The 13567-nt window shown below is 33.0% G+C and overlaps 1 protein-coding gene across 3 annotated transcripts in view; it reads right to left on the bottom strand.

Annotated features, from left to right (window-relative positions):
• Nucleotides 1-13514, bottom strand: part of man2a2 (mannosidase, alpha, class 2A, member 2) — a 65648-nt gene extending 52134 nt beyond the window's left edge. For 2 of the 3 annotated variants that reach the window (XM_056451424.1, XM_056451426.1), the window contains exons 1-5: nt 13465-13514; nt 9724-10349; nt 4241-4396; nt 1890-2147; nt 40-184 (exon numbers count right to left, since the gene is read on the bottom strand). In XM_056451424.1, the coding sequence (XP_056307399.1) occupies nt 40-184; nt 1890-2147; nt 4241-4372 (535 nt within the window). In that variant the 5' untranslated portion in view covers nt 4373-4396; nt 9724-10349; nt 13465-13514. Of the gene's footprint in view, nt 1-39; nt 185-1889; nt 2148-4240; nt 4397-9723; nt 10350-13408 lie in introns of all 3 variants that reach the window. The other variant, XM_056451425.1, reaches the window with a different exon arrangement.
• Nucleotides 13515-13567: the final 53 nt, after the last annotated feature.

The raw sequence follows: 13567 nt of genomic DNA on the forward strand, positions 1-13567 counted from the left end.
TTGATACATGCTGCAGTCAATTTAACTTTTCATCCCTACCTGGATCGTTGTGCGAATGCGGAACCACAAACACCTGCAGGGGCTCGTCGTCCCACTCGTTGGGCTCATAGGTGATCTCAAACCCTTGCTTCCAGACCCCTCCGTCCACATTATCGAAGTTCAGCAAGGAATAAACATCCAGCATCTGCAGCCAAATAATCAATTCAGAGATTATGATGATGAAAGTCAGTCTGCCAGTGTAAACAGATTTATTTACTAAAGCCTTGGAAACAGAAATAATGTGATAAGCAGCAATTTTTCATAAAACTGAGAATATGGGAGGGTTTCTAATAAATTCCAGGTCTCTTGGCAATTTGATATAAGTGACAGATGACACGAGAACTGTATTTAGTGTAGGCGAGAGTCTGAAGCACCCAATGGAGACTAAAAGCACCCGTTCACAACATGTCAGGTCTTAGAGGTGTTTTGAACAGATATTCTGTGATGTGCTCAAAATATTGCAATATAACCCATATCTGAGGGTTTCAACACTGCTATTAAAGGTCATTTTTATAGGAAATTATTATTACTGTTTATAAAGGGGAAGGGCTTTTCTTGAGGTAGTGCTCTACAATGACTTCATATTTACTATAGTATGATGGTATACCTTAGAGGATTTATGCATTATGCCAAATGTAATTTAAATCTGATGTAAAAAATTGTAGTGTTTAGTATCATCTGGTAAATATGAAAAAATGGCTAATAAATAAAAGGTTGATTATAAGATGTGAAGTACTGGAATATGAATGAATGAATTAAAAATAAATTAGTAAAAATAAATCAATAAAAAAAGTAAAAATTAAAAAAATAAATCTATAAAAATAAATACAAATAATAAATGTTTAAAATAAATAAAATAAAATCAATAATAAATAAATAAAAATAAAATAATAAAAATAATAAATAAAAATTAAATAGATTAATTAAAAAATAAAAATAATAAATCAAAGTTAATCAATAAAATAAATAAAATAAATGAAATAAATCAATCAATAACAATAGAAATATAATAAATAAATAAAAATATAATATAAAAAAGAATTAATAAATATAAAAAAATTTAATTAATAAAATAGTAAATTAAAATCAAAACAAATAAATAACAAAGAAATAAAAATTTAATTAAATCAATAAAAATTTAATTAAACCAATAAAAATCTATACAAAATAAATAAAAATAAATAAAAACATAAGAAATAAATATAAATATAAATAATGAATCAATAAAAATAAGTAAAAATAAACTAAAAACAATAAATAAAATAAATAAAAATAAATTAATTAATTATAAATAAATAAAATAATAAATAAAAAAATTATCAAAGTTATGAATAAATAAAAATAATTCAATAAATAATAATAAATAAATAAATAAATAAAAATTATTTTAAAAAATGAATAAAATTATATATAAAAATAAATAAAAACATACAGAAATCTAATCCAGGCAATAATATTTAATATTATTATAAGATTTTTTTTTGCAATATTTCTATATTATTAGCTCAAAAATAACTTATTTTTCATATAATAAATGTCCAATTTCAGAATCATAATTTTTAACAAGAGAAACAAATTTTTTAACAAGAAAATATTCTGTGATTTAAATAGTAAATTATACACAGAATTCCCGAAGCCCCTTGATATTTACCTTACTAAAATACAAAATGCATTGTTAAAATAAGTGACTACATGAACAGGGATTACAGAACTGTGATTACTGATTCTTTCCAACTTTATCCAGAAATCACAAACTCTAAAACCACAACAAGTGAATCCCAAAACTGCACTGCAATACTCTCCCATACAAACATTAAAATCAAGTTTTTCCTCAAACTGTCCACTCTCACCTGCAGGTCAGTTTGGCTCCTGCGGCCTACAGCAAACTGGCAGTCCAGCGGCTTAACAGAGAGAAATGTGGGCCGTCCATCAAATGGCAGCACCCAGGAGCCATTGGCACTCCGGAAGGGCAGGTGTCCGCTGGGAGAGATGGCACCCGTATCGGTGAGCTCCAGCACAGAGTCTTTAATGTGGCTGATGATTTGATGGTTCTCCTCCAGGAGCTGCTCCAGCTGCTCTATGCGGTTCTGCAACACCGAAATCTGGCTCTGAAAACAAGGAGCGGGACGGAGGTGTGATCTATCTACCAACCACAAGTCTACAGCATCACACGACTGACCAGGAGGAGGTACAGCTGACCGGGTAACACATCTACTGGAACACCAACACACTCAACACAATACAAGTCACAGAACTCACCATCAGAACTAGACATTTTGTAATAAATTAAGAAAAACATCCTGACCTCAAACTCACACATAACTAAACTGGCATCCCAAAACTGCAATTAAAAATAATAAATAAATAAATAAATAAATAAATAAAAAAATAAATAAATAAATAAACATTTGAATACCTGTAGTAGGGAAGAAACAATAAAACAATATCCATTTCAGATACATGGGTCATTTTTATTTATTTATGTATTTACTTATTAAATGTATTTATTTATTTATATATATATAAATTAATTATTAAATATATATATTGAGATTTACATTTTTATTTACTAAATGATTACATACAATTTTGATGAGAAGATGTGAAATGGTAGAATGAATATAAATGACTCAATTAATGAATAAATAAATCAAAATAAAATCAATAAAAATCTGTCAATAAAAAATAAATTAAATCAATAACAATAATAAAAATATAGAAATAAAAATAATCAATAAAAATACATTTTTATTTATTTTTATTAAGAAGTGTTAATAACAATAAATAAAAAAAAATATGAAAATAAAAATAAATAAATCCATTAAAAAACTAAAATTAAAATAAAACCAATAAATCAAGAAATAAATTAAATCAATAACAATAAATAAAAATAAAGAAATGAAAATAATCAATGAATAAATATAAACCAATAAAAAATAAATATAAATAAATAAAAAGGAATGAATAAAAAAAAGAAATCAAATATAAATCATTCAAATAAATAAAAAAATTATAATAAATCAATAATAATAAAAATAAATCAATAAAAAAAATCAATAATAATAATAATAAATAAAATAAAGAAATAAAAATAAATTAATAAAAAATAAATAAAAAATATAAAAAATTAAAAATATACAAGTAAAAAATAAATAAAATTAATAAAAATATATAAAAATAAATGAATCAAAAATAAAAAAAATCAATAAATAATAAATCAATAACAATAAATAAAAATGAAATAAAAATAAATAAATAAAAATGAATAAAAAACAAAATCAATAAAAAAATAAATACAAATAAATAAAATTTATAAAGACGTCTTCAATGACCAATAACTTGTAAGATATGGATATATTATGATTTATCATGCATTGATATATATTTGGTAAATGTGTATTTGAGATTTTTCTCTAGTTTTTTCCTGGAGAGTTTCAAGAGAGATGACATTCTGGTTCTTTTATATGTACAGATCTCCTTACATCACCATAATTACATTTTTTTCCGCTATTTTATCATCCCCCAGGCGGATCACTAGTCTGATGGCAAAGAAAAGTAATAAAACACCTCTCTTCAACAAGCTGCATGATTTGGAGCATCATTCTGATCCGCATTAGAAAAGGTGAGGAACGAGTTACATGTTAAAACATAATTCTCCCGACTGGGAGTTTCTTCAAATCTCTAGCTTGAGCAAGCATTACTAACATCAAATGTCATTAATGTTCGCTGGTGCAAAACTCCCTGACAATCAAACTGAAAAATTCAGATTCATTACAAGCTTTGAATATAAACAACATCTACATTTCCATAATGTGCATTATTTCTCTTGAGGCCATTTTAAGCACATAAAATGTGCTAATTCACGCGCCATCGACTGCGTCAGCCCTGCACACCATTTCTCAAAAGGACACCCGCACTTTTTTTCTAATAATTAGCTTTTGCATTTAAAAAGCCTTCGGTTTGTGGTGGTGAAAAAACAGCACTAACACAGAGTCATTTACCAGCTAATTTAGTAGTTAATTATCTCCAGCCTGAGCCAGAAACGCTCACATCACTTGCTTTACACTTGCTAGCCTTCAAAAACACACACGCATGCATTCACACACAGAAGGCTTTGATAAATGGAGCCATTCAAACAGACCCACACAGCAAAAAATGTAATCCAGGACAAAAAGACTTCATAAAGCGATTGGCGACGTACCCTCGGAAAGTTCCCGGCGCTCTGTCTCCTGGCGGGATCGTGCTGGACACGGTCCAACATCAGGTAGAGGGAGAAGACGGCCACACAGAAGATGGCCCCTCCGCAGACCGTCACCTGCTTCTTTAGCTTCATCTTCCTCTGCTTATCTGACAGATGCTAATGTGGAGGACACAAAACACCACAGCTTTAGCATCAAGACTTTTGCCAACTTTAAGGGCTATAATCGGTTTCTGGTGCATCTAACAACACAGAAAATGTCAAAAAGGAACCCAGGAACTTTCTTTTGTTCATACTTTTCCTGTAAGCCACCCCTAAATCTACACGTTTCCACTCATAGCACCACTTCAGCAGATGCCATTTCTGTTTAGACGTTATAGAAGTTAGAGATTTACAACGTCTGTGCAAGAAAAACATTACAAATGTTCTGTTGTTGGATAAACCAATGAACATCCGAGCCATTGAGGACAAACTGAAGGAAGATTGAAGGAAATATAAGGGAGAATGTTGGTGAAGTATTATATATTTGTTTTTTTACACATATTTTACACATGGCTGCTTTTCCAATGAAGGTCAATTGAATGTCGTTATCCAAAACAAGCATGTCACTTCATTTTTGGAGGTTTCCAAATGACCGTTTTGAATTGGCTTGTTAATATGCTGTCTGGCTAAAACTATGTCTGTATCTTAAACTCATTCATTTTCCTTCGGCTTAGTCCCTTATTTATCAGGGGTCACCACAGCATAATGAATTGCCAGCATGTTTTACACAGGGATGCCCTTCCAGTCTCAACCCAGTACTGGGAAGCACCCATACATTCATTCATTCATTTTCTTTTCGGCTTAGTCCCTTTATTAATCTGGGGTCACCACAGCGGAATGAACCGCCAACTTATCCAGCATATGTTTTATGCAGTGGATGCCCTTCAACCTGCAACCCATCACTGGAAAACATCCACACACACTCATTCACACACTCATAAACTATGGTCAATTTCAGCGTGCCCAATTCACCTATACCACATGTCGGAGCACCCGGAGGAAATCCAGAGAACGTGCAAACTCCACACAGAAATGCCAACTAACCCAGCCGAGACTCGAACCAGCAACCTGCTTGCCGTGAGGTGAACGTGCTGCCCACTGCACCACCACACCAATACATAAGTATTTAAATATATGATAAAACGTAATATTATTATTATTTTGATGGATAAAGCAAGAACAAGAAGTGAAACGTGTTTAAAATGCACTAGGTGTACAAAGAAATGCAAAATAAAAGTATTGACTAGTGTAGACTGCTGTAATGAGCCCGATTCTAAAATTAGGCTTTTTGGTGGGTTTTAAAGAAACGGAAAACATAAAATAGCGTGGAGGAACTGTGACGTCACCTTGTAGGCTAATCGGCTGCTAGCATAAAACCCTTGATAAAATCCCTATAGGATTTTCCCATAGGCTTTTCGAAGATTGCAAATAATAAGCTCTGTGTTCAAACACAGTTCATTACACTTACACGTTTTGTCCAGCCAGATAATCCTCACACGAAAATACAACTTTGAGCACTTTTGGATCTTAAATGCAAACGCAAGAACTGAAAACTTATTAGCTTTTACAAAATTAAGTTGATTGAACAAAACAATTAATTTAATTAAAAAAATCTTAAGAATTGTGTTGTTTCAGCTCATTTTACATACTTAGTTTGGACAAACAGCACACATAATTTTTTTCTTTTTTGAATGTAAAAACGCCCCGCCCTCTTCTGAAAGCTCATTTGCATTTAAAGTGACACATGCAAAAAAGCATGTTTTGCTCACACCCAAATAAGGGTAGATTTAATAAAATAAAATAAATCCGATCCGATGTATTTTAGTCCGAAACTTCACAGACGCATTTTAGAGGTTTATTTGGCATCTTACGAACAGGAGCATAATGCGTCCGCTTTAAAGTCCACCTCTGCTCTCCGGTTTCTACAGCAGGGGCTCATGGGATTGAAGAGGGCAAGGAGACACACATTGGGGACGGCGATCTGTCAACTGCAACCGAAACCACGGCCAATTCCAGCCTCCTTCAAAGTGCCCCTTGTCCTCATCCATTCAATCCCAAGAAAGCGAGGGGGGAAAAGAACAACACAGGTTCTGAACAGCGGGAGCCCAGACAGGGAATCTAATGTCCCTTTGGCAAAGCCTGTGTGTGTGTGTGTGCTGTGTGCATACAGATGTCATTACACCGAGGACGTGTCCCCTGCACTTCATCAAACCTCCTCCGACAGGCCTGGATGTAATACCGAGCAGGACACAGTTCTTCAGCAGTTTTCATTCCGTTAGTAGGTAATGTTCTCAGACACGCAAGTTCCAATCTACTCGCTGTGCGGAAATCATGAATAAATGTGCAGCCACTCATGAAACGCATCCAGTGATGAACGGACACAATTTGAGGTGAATAAAAATGGCATAAGAAGATGTATTGAAGTGAATCAGAAGCCCAGACACACAAAAATCTGTAAAGGATGTACAGAAATCACAAGACGAAGAGGTGCAATAGAGCTTTTCCATACATTAGATGCATTAGATACATTACATACATTAGAATGTGTTCTTTTTTAATCAAAACATTGCATATTGTACATTTCATCCATTCAATATAATATATTTTTTTTTATTTCAAATGATAATAGAATTGAATAGAACTCATTCTTTTATCTATTTTAATCAGGTCAGAATACGCATGTTGTTCATTTGGGACAATTGTCAGCTGAGTGATGATGGAACACATCTATAAAATATTAATGCTGTATGTACTGTATAATAGGCATGGGTTGATGACCGTTTTCAAGGTAAAAGGCAGTTTGGAAAAGTCAAGGTTTTAAAACTGCCAACATTTTCTGTAATACTGTTCCTAAGGTATGAGTAAGCTTTTTTATTTACATTTTTTTGTTGTTGTTCTTTAGGACAACAGTATGTCCAGCAGAAAAAATATCCAAAGATGCCATTTTAAATTGTAAAGAAATCTGCGTTTTTAAAACTAACTAAGACAGCAGAAGTCAATCATTTAATTTATTTAGCCTGACTTGTTTAAATTCAAAACTTTTCCCTAATGACGTTTGACGGTTGGCAAATAAATGACCAAACTATCAATTACCTGCCATGAGTATAACCGCATTCACCATCGGGAGGCACCATAATCACTCTCGTAGGAAAATTTTGTTTTCACAATCTATATAATCTAAATTTGAATAAAGTTATCCAACATGTACGCCCGATAGCTCCGCCCACACTTCATATTACCGGCTGAATGAGTATATCATCCCGGTAATTAAAGTGCACTTATTATCTTTAGCGTTTTCAGTGTGAACGCACTACTTACACTATTTATACTACAAAATGGCGTAGAATAGTGCAAAAGTATGTGAGTTGGGACGCAGGTATTGTGTTCAAAGGGGAAAAAAAGATTTAGTTTTTCACCCAGACATTTAAAAAGAATATATTTTAGAGCAGTGAGCACAATACTGTGATACCATGATATTTTTATCCAAGGCTACTTCTTGAATGAAATTTGACAACATAATGAAAAGACAAACTAGAATGAAGTCAAAATAAGTTAATGCTTAATGGAAATATTTACCAAAAAAATAAAAAATTCACTAAAACTCAATTTAATATTTAAAATAAAAACCTTAAAAACTTAAAAATGTATTAAAATAGCAAACCAAAAAGAAAAATATAAAAACACTAATACAACTGCACATAATAAAGCACATTAACCTAACTGAAAATGTCATTAATAAATATAAAATTGTAATGTTGTCTTGTCGACTAATCAGAATAAAGCAATCAATTGACTATAACTAAAAACAAACTATAACAAGTATTGAGAAAACTGACAAAAGCACATAACAAAATATACTTAAAGCCAGGGTAAGAACTACGGGGGACCTAGGCTCCCCTAAAAACAAGATTTGTATAATTTTGGGGGGTCTCAAAAAAAATTGACAGAGTATGTTTACATGGACACCAATAATTAGATTTTAGAATAAGAATTCGATTAAGATAACTCTGATTAAGAGTCTACCATGTAAACAGCGTCCTTTAGGCATGGGACGATAACCGTTTTCAAAGTATACCACGGTTTGGAAAAGTCAAGGTTTTAAAACCGCCAACATTTTCTGTAATACTGTTCCTAAGGTATGTGTAAGATTTTTTTATTTACTTTTTTGTTTGTTTTTAGGACAACAGTATGTCCAGCATAAATAAATATATATATATATATATATATATATATATATATATATATATATATATATATATATATATATATATTGTTTTCAAAGGGGAAAAATGTCTTCTTTTACCCAGACATTTAAAAAGAATAGGTTTTAGAGCAGTAAGCACAATACTGCGAAACCGTGATATTTTTAACCTATTAAGGCCCAAGCTGTTTTTTTTACATGCATTTTTTATTTCTCTTTGCTATTTGGGCTTATTAGAACCTAATTAGAATAAAAACCTAAGTATAATCTTTTGATAAAATGTACTTTTAGAGAAAAATTATGTCCATATATGTGGACTTATGGTCCGAATTTACGTAAAAAAAAATTTCAGATTTTTTTTTAATGCATATTTAACATAGAATTTTTTTTTTACTTGCTTTGACTATCAGAGAGCAAAAACTTTTTTTTCCATTTTAAACAGTTAAAAATAGTGTTTGGGACATTTCATATGCTGCAAAACAGTTGCAGGATGACACTGTATGTCTGAAACAAAATATAAAACATTCAAAGTAATTTAAATAGCCACTCAAGAGCTAAAATGTGCTGTCCACGAATGTGGACACTCAAGCCCTAGGAGGTTATCATACTATCAGAATCTTGCCTACTGTCCTTAGTGCCATCATCTTGAACTTGAACGAATCAAAACATCAAAACATCTTGAACGAATAGAAAATGATAGGCTACATGACCAGGTTATTTATTTTGTTATTAAATGAAACATTCATTTATATAAAATCAACAAACATGAATATATTCCTCTCACAGAAGAGCTGAAGGTAAAATTAGACAAAGATGTTCTGTTGTTTAGGCTGCTGCTGTTTGTGCATGTAAAAATAAATCTCTCAAAAGATATCTTCAAGGGTCAAAAATAGTTATCGACAGGAAAACAAGCGAGAAAGTAAACCGAAACTATCGTGGGGTTTTATCGTGGGGTTTACTTTGTAATATTGGTTACAATTATTTAAATATTTGTTTTACGATTATAGATTTTTTGTTTATACATTGCTGTTTAAGGACAAGGAACCTGTGTGTTCCCAACAAAACAACACTAAGGATTTTCCCCTTTTTCAGATCAGCTTTCAAATGGCATATAAGGATCTAATTAATTATGCACAAGCTGATTAATATTTAAGCTCAAAACCATTTCATGACATCACACCCAGCACATCAGCCTTCACTTTCTAAAATATATACGCATGTGTGTGTGTGTTTTCTGACTTACAGTGTCAAGTGAATTCCTTCACACAGCAGCGCTCACTCCAGTCTGACTCGCCATCGCAACCAATGCAGGTTTCCACCGAGCAAACACCACAGCAGAATAAGAACGACTCTCCTTTTTCTTCACCCTTTCTTTTTTTTTTCTTCTCCGTCCAGCTCAGCTCATCTAATGATCCAGATTCACTCCTGCTCACTATTCCTTTACCATCATCATCACATATCCAAACCAAACTCTTCAATCCCAACACAAGGATTTATTTGGATTTAAAAGTCCAATAGAAAAATTGCCGCAAAATATTTCCAGAGAAACGCAGCCTAGATTTGCCTGTAAAAAAACAAGCAGGTGTTCTTCCTCCCTTGTCTGGCAAATCTAATATGAAGTTAATCCGAGTCAGGCAGTGTCTTAGCGCCCTCCAGAAGGATTTGGGATTAGGCCTTTTCCTCCAGCACTGATAAACAGCACAAGCCGAACCCGCATCCAAAAAACGCTACATTAAACTGAGAAGGCTACGACAGGGAGGAATCCAACGATGGGAGATTTCGATTTAGAGAACTAATGAATATGGTTGGTTTGAAGGTCTTTCTTCCATGCTTGCTATTTTGAAGATCGGGTTTCAGACAGCCGAGCACCTGTGAAAACAAAAACAGTCACTCTGTCAAATGTGGAGTTGAAGGGTTCGCAAATACACACCGATAGCAGACATCATAGCAGATGATAGACATCAATAGCGCTCGTCTATTATTGCGCAAACAATGGCAGTCAATTGATATCGGTTAAAAATAAATACACCTATTCCTCATGCTACAGTATTGAGTGCTATAGCTGATGCTATTAATGGTTTACATTGATTTTTATTGTGAATATAAGTCCATTATTGAAGTATATATGATGAGCTCAGATGCAAAAACCTCTCAAATTTCCATCGAAAATTAACATTTTGCTACTTTGTTTATGCTATGTTGAGTTTTTTTACTTTAAAAACCAGGCAAAGGACTTATTCTTTGCCATAAATTCAATATTACTGAACAGATAGATAGATAGATAGATAGATAGATAGATAGATAGATAGATAGATAGATAGATAGATAGATAGATAGATAGATAGATAGATAGATAGATAGATAGATAGATAGATAGATAGATAGATAGATAGATAGAACAACAAAAAGATAGAACGACAGAAAGATAGAATGACAGAAAGATAGAATGACAGATAGATAGAATGACAGATAGATAGAATGATAGAGCAGATAAATAGAACGATAGAACAACAGCTAGATAGAACGACAGAGATAGAATTACACATGGATGGACCGATAGAACAACAGCTAGACAATAACAGATAGACAGAACGACAGATAGATAAATAGATAGAATGATAAAACGACAGATAAACAGAACAACAGATAGATAGGACGACAGAAAAATAGAATGATAGACCAACAGATGAACAGAACGACAGATAGATAGAACGACAAAGACAGAATGATAGAACGACAGATAAACAGAACGACAGATAGATAGAATGATAGAACAAATAAATAGAATGATAGAACAACATCTAGATAGAACGACAGATAGATGGAATGACACATGGATGGACCGATAGAACAACAGATTGACAATGACAGATGGATAAAAAGACAGATAGACAGAATGACAGAGAGATAGAACGACAGATAAACAGAACGACAGAAAGAACAATACAACGATAGAACAACAGCTAGAGAGAATGACGCATAGATAGAACAACAGAGACAGAATGACAGATAGAACGACAGAACGATAAAACGATAGATAGATAGATAGATAGATAGATAGATAGATAGATAGATAGACAGACAGACAGACAGACAGACAGACAGACAGACAGACAGACAGACAGACAGACAGACAGACAGACAGACAGACAGACAGATAGATAGATAGATAGATAGATAGATAGATAGATAGATAGATAGATAGATAGATAGATAGATAGATAGATAGATAGATAGAATGACGGACGGATGGATGGAGAAATAATATAAGAGGACCTGAACATTCTCGGTTTCTCAGATGTACTGGATTTTCTAGTTATGTGTTTGAGTAAACACTTAATATTTGGTTCATCCTACTAAAAATTTATAACATTTCTTTCAAATTTCAAATACATTTTCTTTCCCAGAAAATAATAATTTGACAGAATAAGAAATTTCTTTTAGGTAATCCAGCGATGATTAATTTATCAACTAGTCTAAAGTTAAAACCTTGCTATTGTGCTGTCTAAAAGCGAATATAAGCCTGTCAGAAAACATGCCATATTTGGAACAATTTCCATTTAATATTTTTTACATTTATTTTATATATAAAACAGAAATATGGTCACGTTTTTACTCAAACACATAACTATAACTTGTAAACCCAGAGAAACTGAGAACTACCGAGTGCTTTCTATATTTTACATGGCTGTATATAAATCCTGGGTTCCACAAAATGTACTATGTGCACACAGACTTTTAATTTCAGTCAGCCAGTCCCAGGGCCGGTTTAATTGTCATCCCATGCATAATCGCCTCCTTTAAGATCTGATTTCTTTTAAAAACTGCCAGGCTGAGATACGATAGAAAGTGGGTATCAGACCAAACAAGAAGCACTGCATTAAATTATAATTTTAAGTCTTTAAAATATGTAAATTAGTTTTACCCCAGTATTTTCAATGGAATTTCTGCACTGGCCTACTGCTGCATTTAAACGGTCTTTCATCTCTTTTTACACTTTAACAACCAAATGGATGCTTAAGTCTATTTAACTGATTATGTTTTAATTACATTACAACATCGATGCTGTAAAAGGAACCTTAAGAAATTGAAAATAGCCACAAAGCTTTCACCGGAAGTTCATCATTGGCTAAAAAAACACTAGCTGTGCATATAGTCCATTCCTTCATGTTATCCCAACACAAATAAATTAAGTTAACTTAATCATGTTTACAAATTTACATGGATAGAACATAAAACAATTAAGTTGTCCCCCCAAAACGCTTACGAATTGTGTTGTTTCAACTCATTTTTAATAAGTAGCTTAAACAAGCAACAAAAATCATATTCTGAGTGCAAGTTTAATAACTTTTTATGTTACTTAATCATTTTAAAGGAGAGATTTCCCTCAATTGAACATTTAAAGTCATTATAGTGTTAAACAAACATGCATCAAATAGACATTACAAAAAAGTAGCCTCAGAAATAAGAAAAGGAACATCAGCCATTGCCCTGAAAGTCAGCCTGTCCTGCAACAGAAATGTTTGTCAGCTTCCAAGACATCTGACCGAAATAATGGCCTTGTGTTATGCTGGAAGGTTATTAGCACTAATAACAAACCATTAAAGCACACAGTGCATGATTAAACCAGCTTGTTGCCATAATCTACTGATACCCACTGCCAGCTTAGCCTATGGAGGCAAGTTACCCGTTTACCTCGTTAAATCCAGTCTATCCACCTCTACATGATATTTTCACTCAATATCAGACATATGCAAGAGTTTATCGGGCAGATCCGCAGGTCAGATCGCGTACAATGCGCGTGCAGCATGTAAATACATCGGCTTTGCTCTATTCTTCAATACAAGCGCGAGATCAAGCTACACAAACACACATCCAGGCGTTTACAATCACTATCCTGCACTTCTAGCGTTTTCGAAACGGCTGACCTGTTGGTGGCACGGATCTTAAGCGAGAAAGCGATCACGGGACATCAAATATTTACCCGTTATTTCCTCCTGAAAGACGTCTGTGATCCTGTTCGAGAGCTTGAGAATGGAGCAGAGCATTGTGGGAGGTGGAGTTTTCTGAGGGCTGAGACGCACTGG

This window comes from Danio aesculapii, chromosome 25, assembly GCF_903798145.1.
Source record: "Danio aesculapii chromosome 25, fDanAes4.1, whole genome shotgun sequence".
NCBI classification, from domain to species: domain Eukaryota; kingdom Metazoa; phylum Chordata; class Actinopteri; order Cypriniformes; family Danionidae; genus Danio; species Danio aesculapii.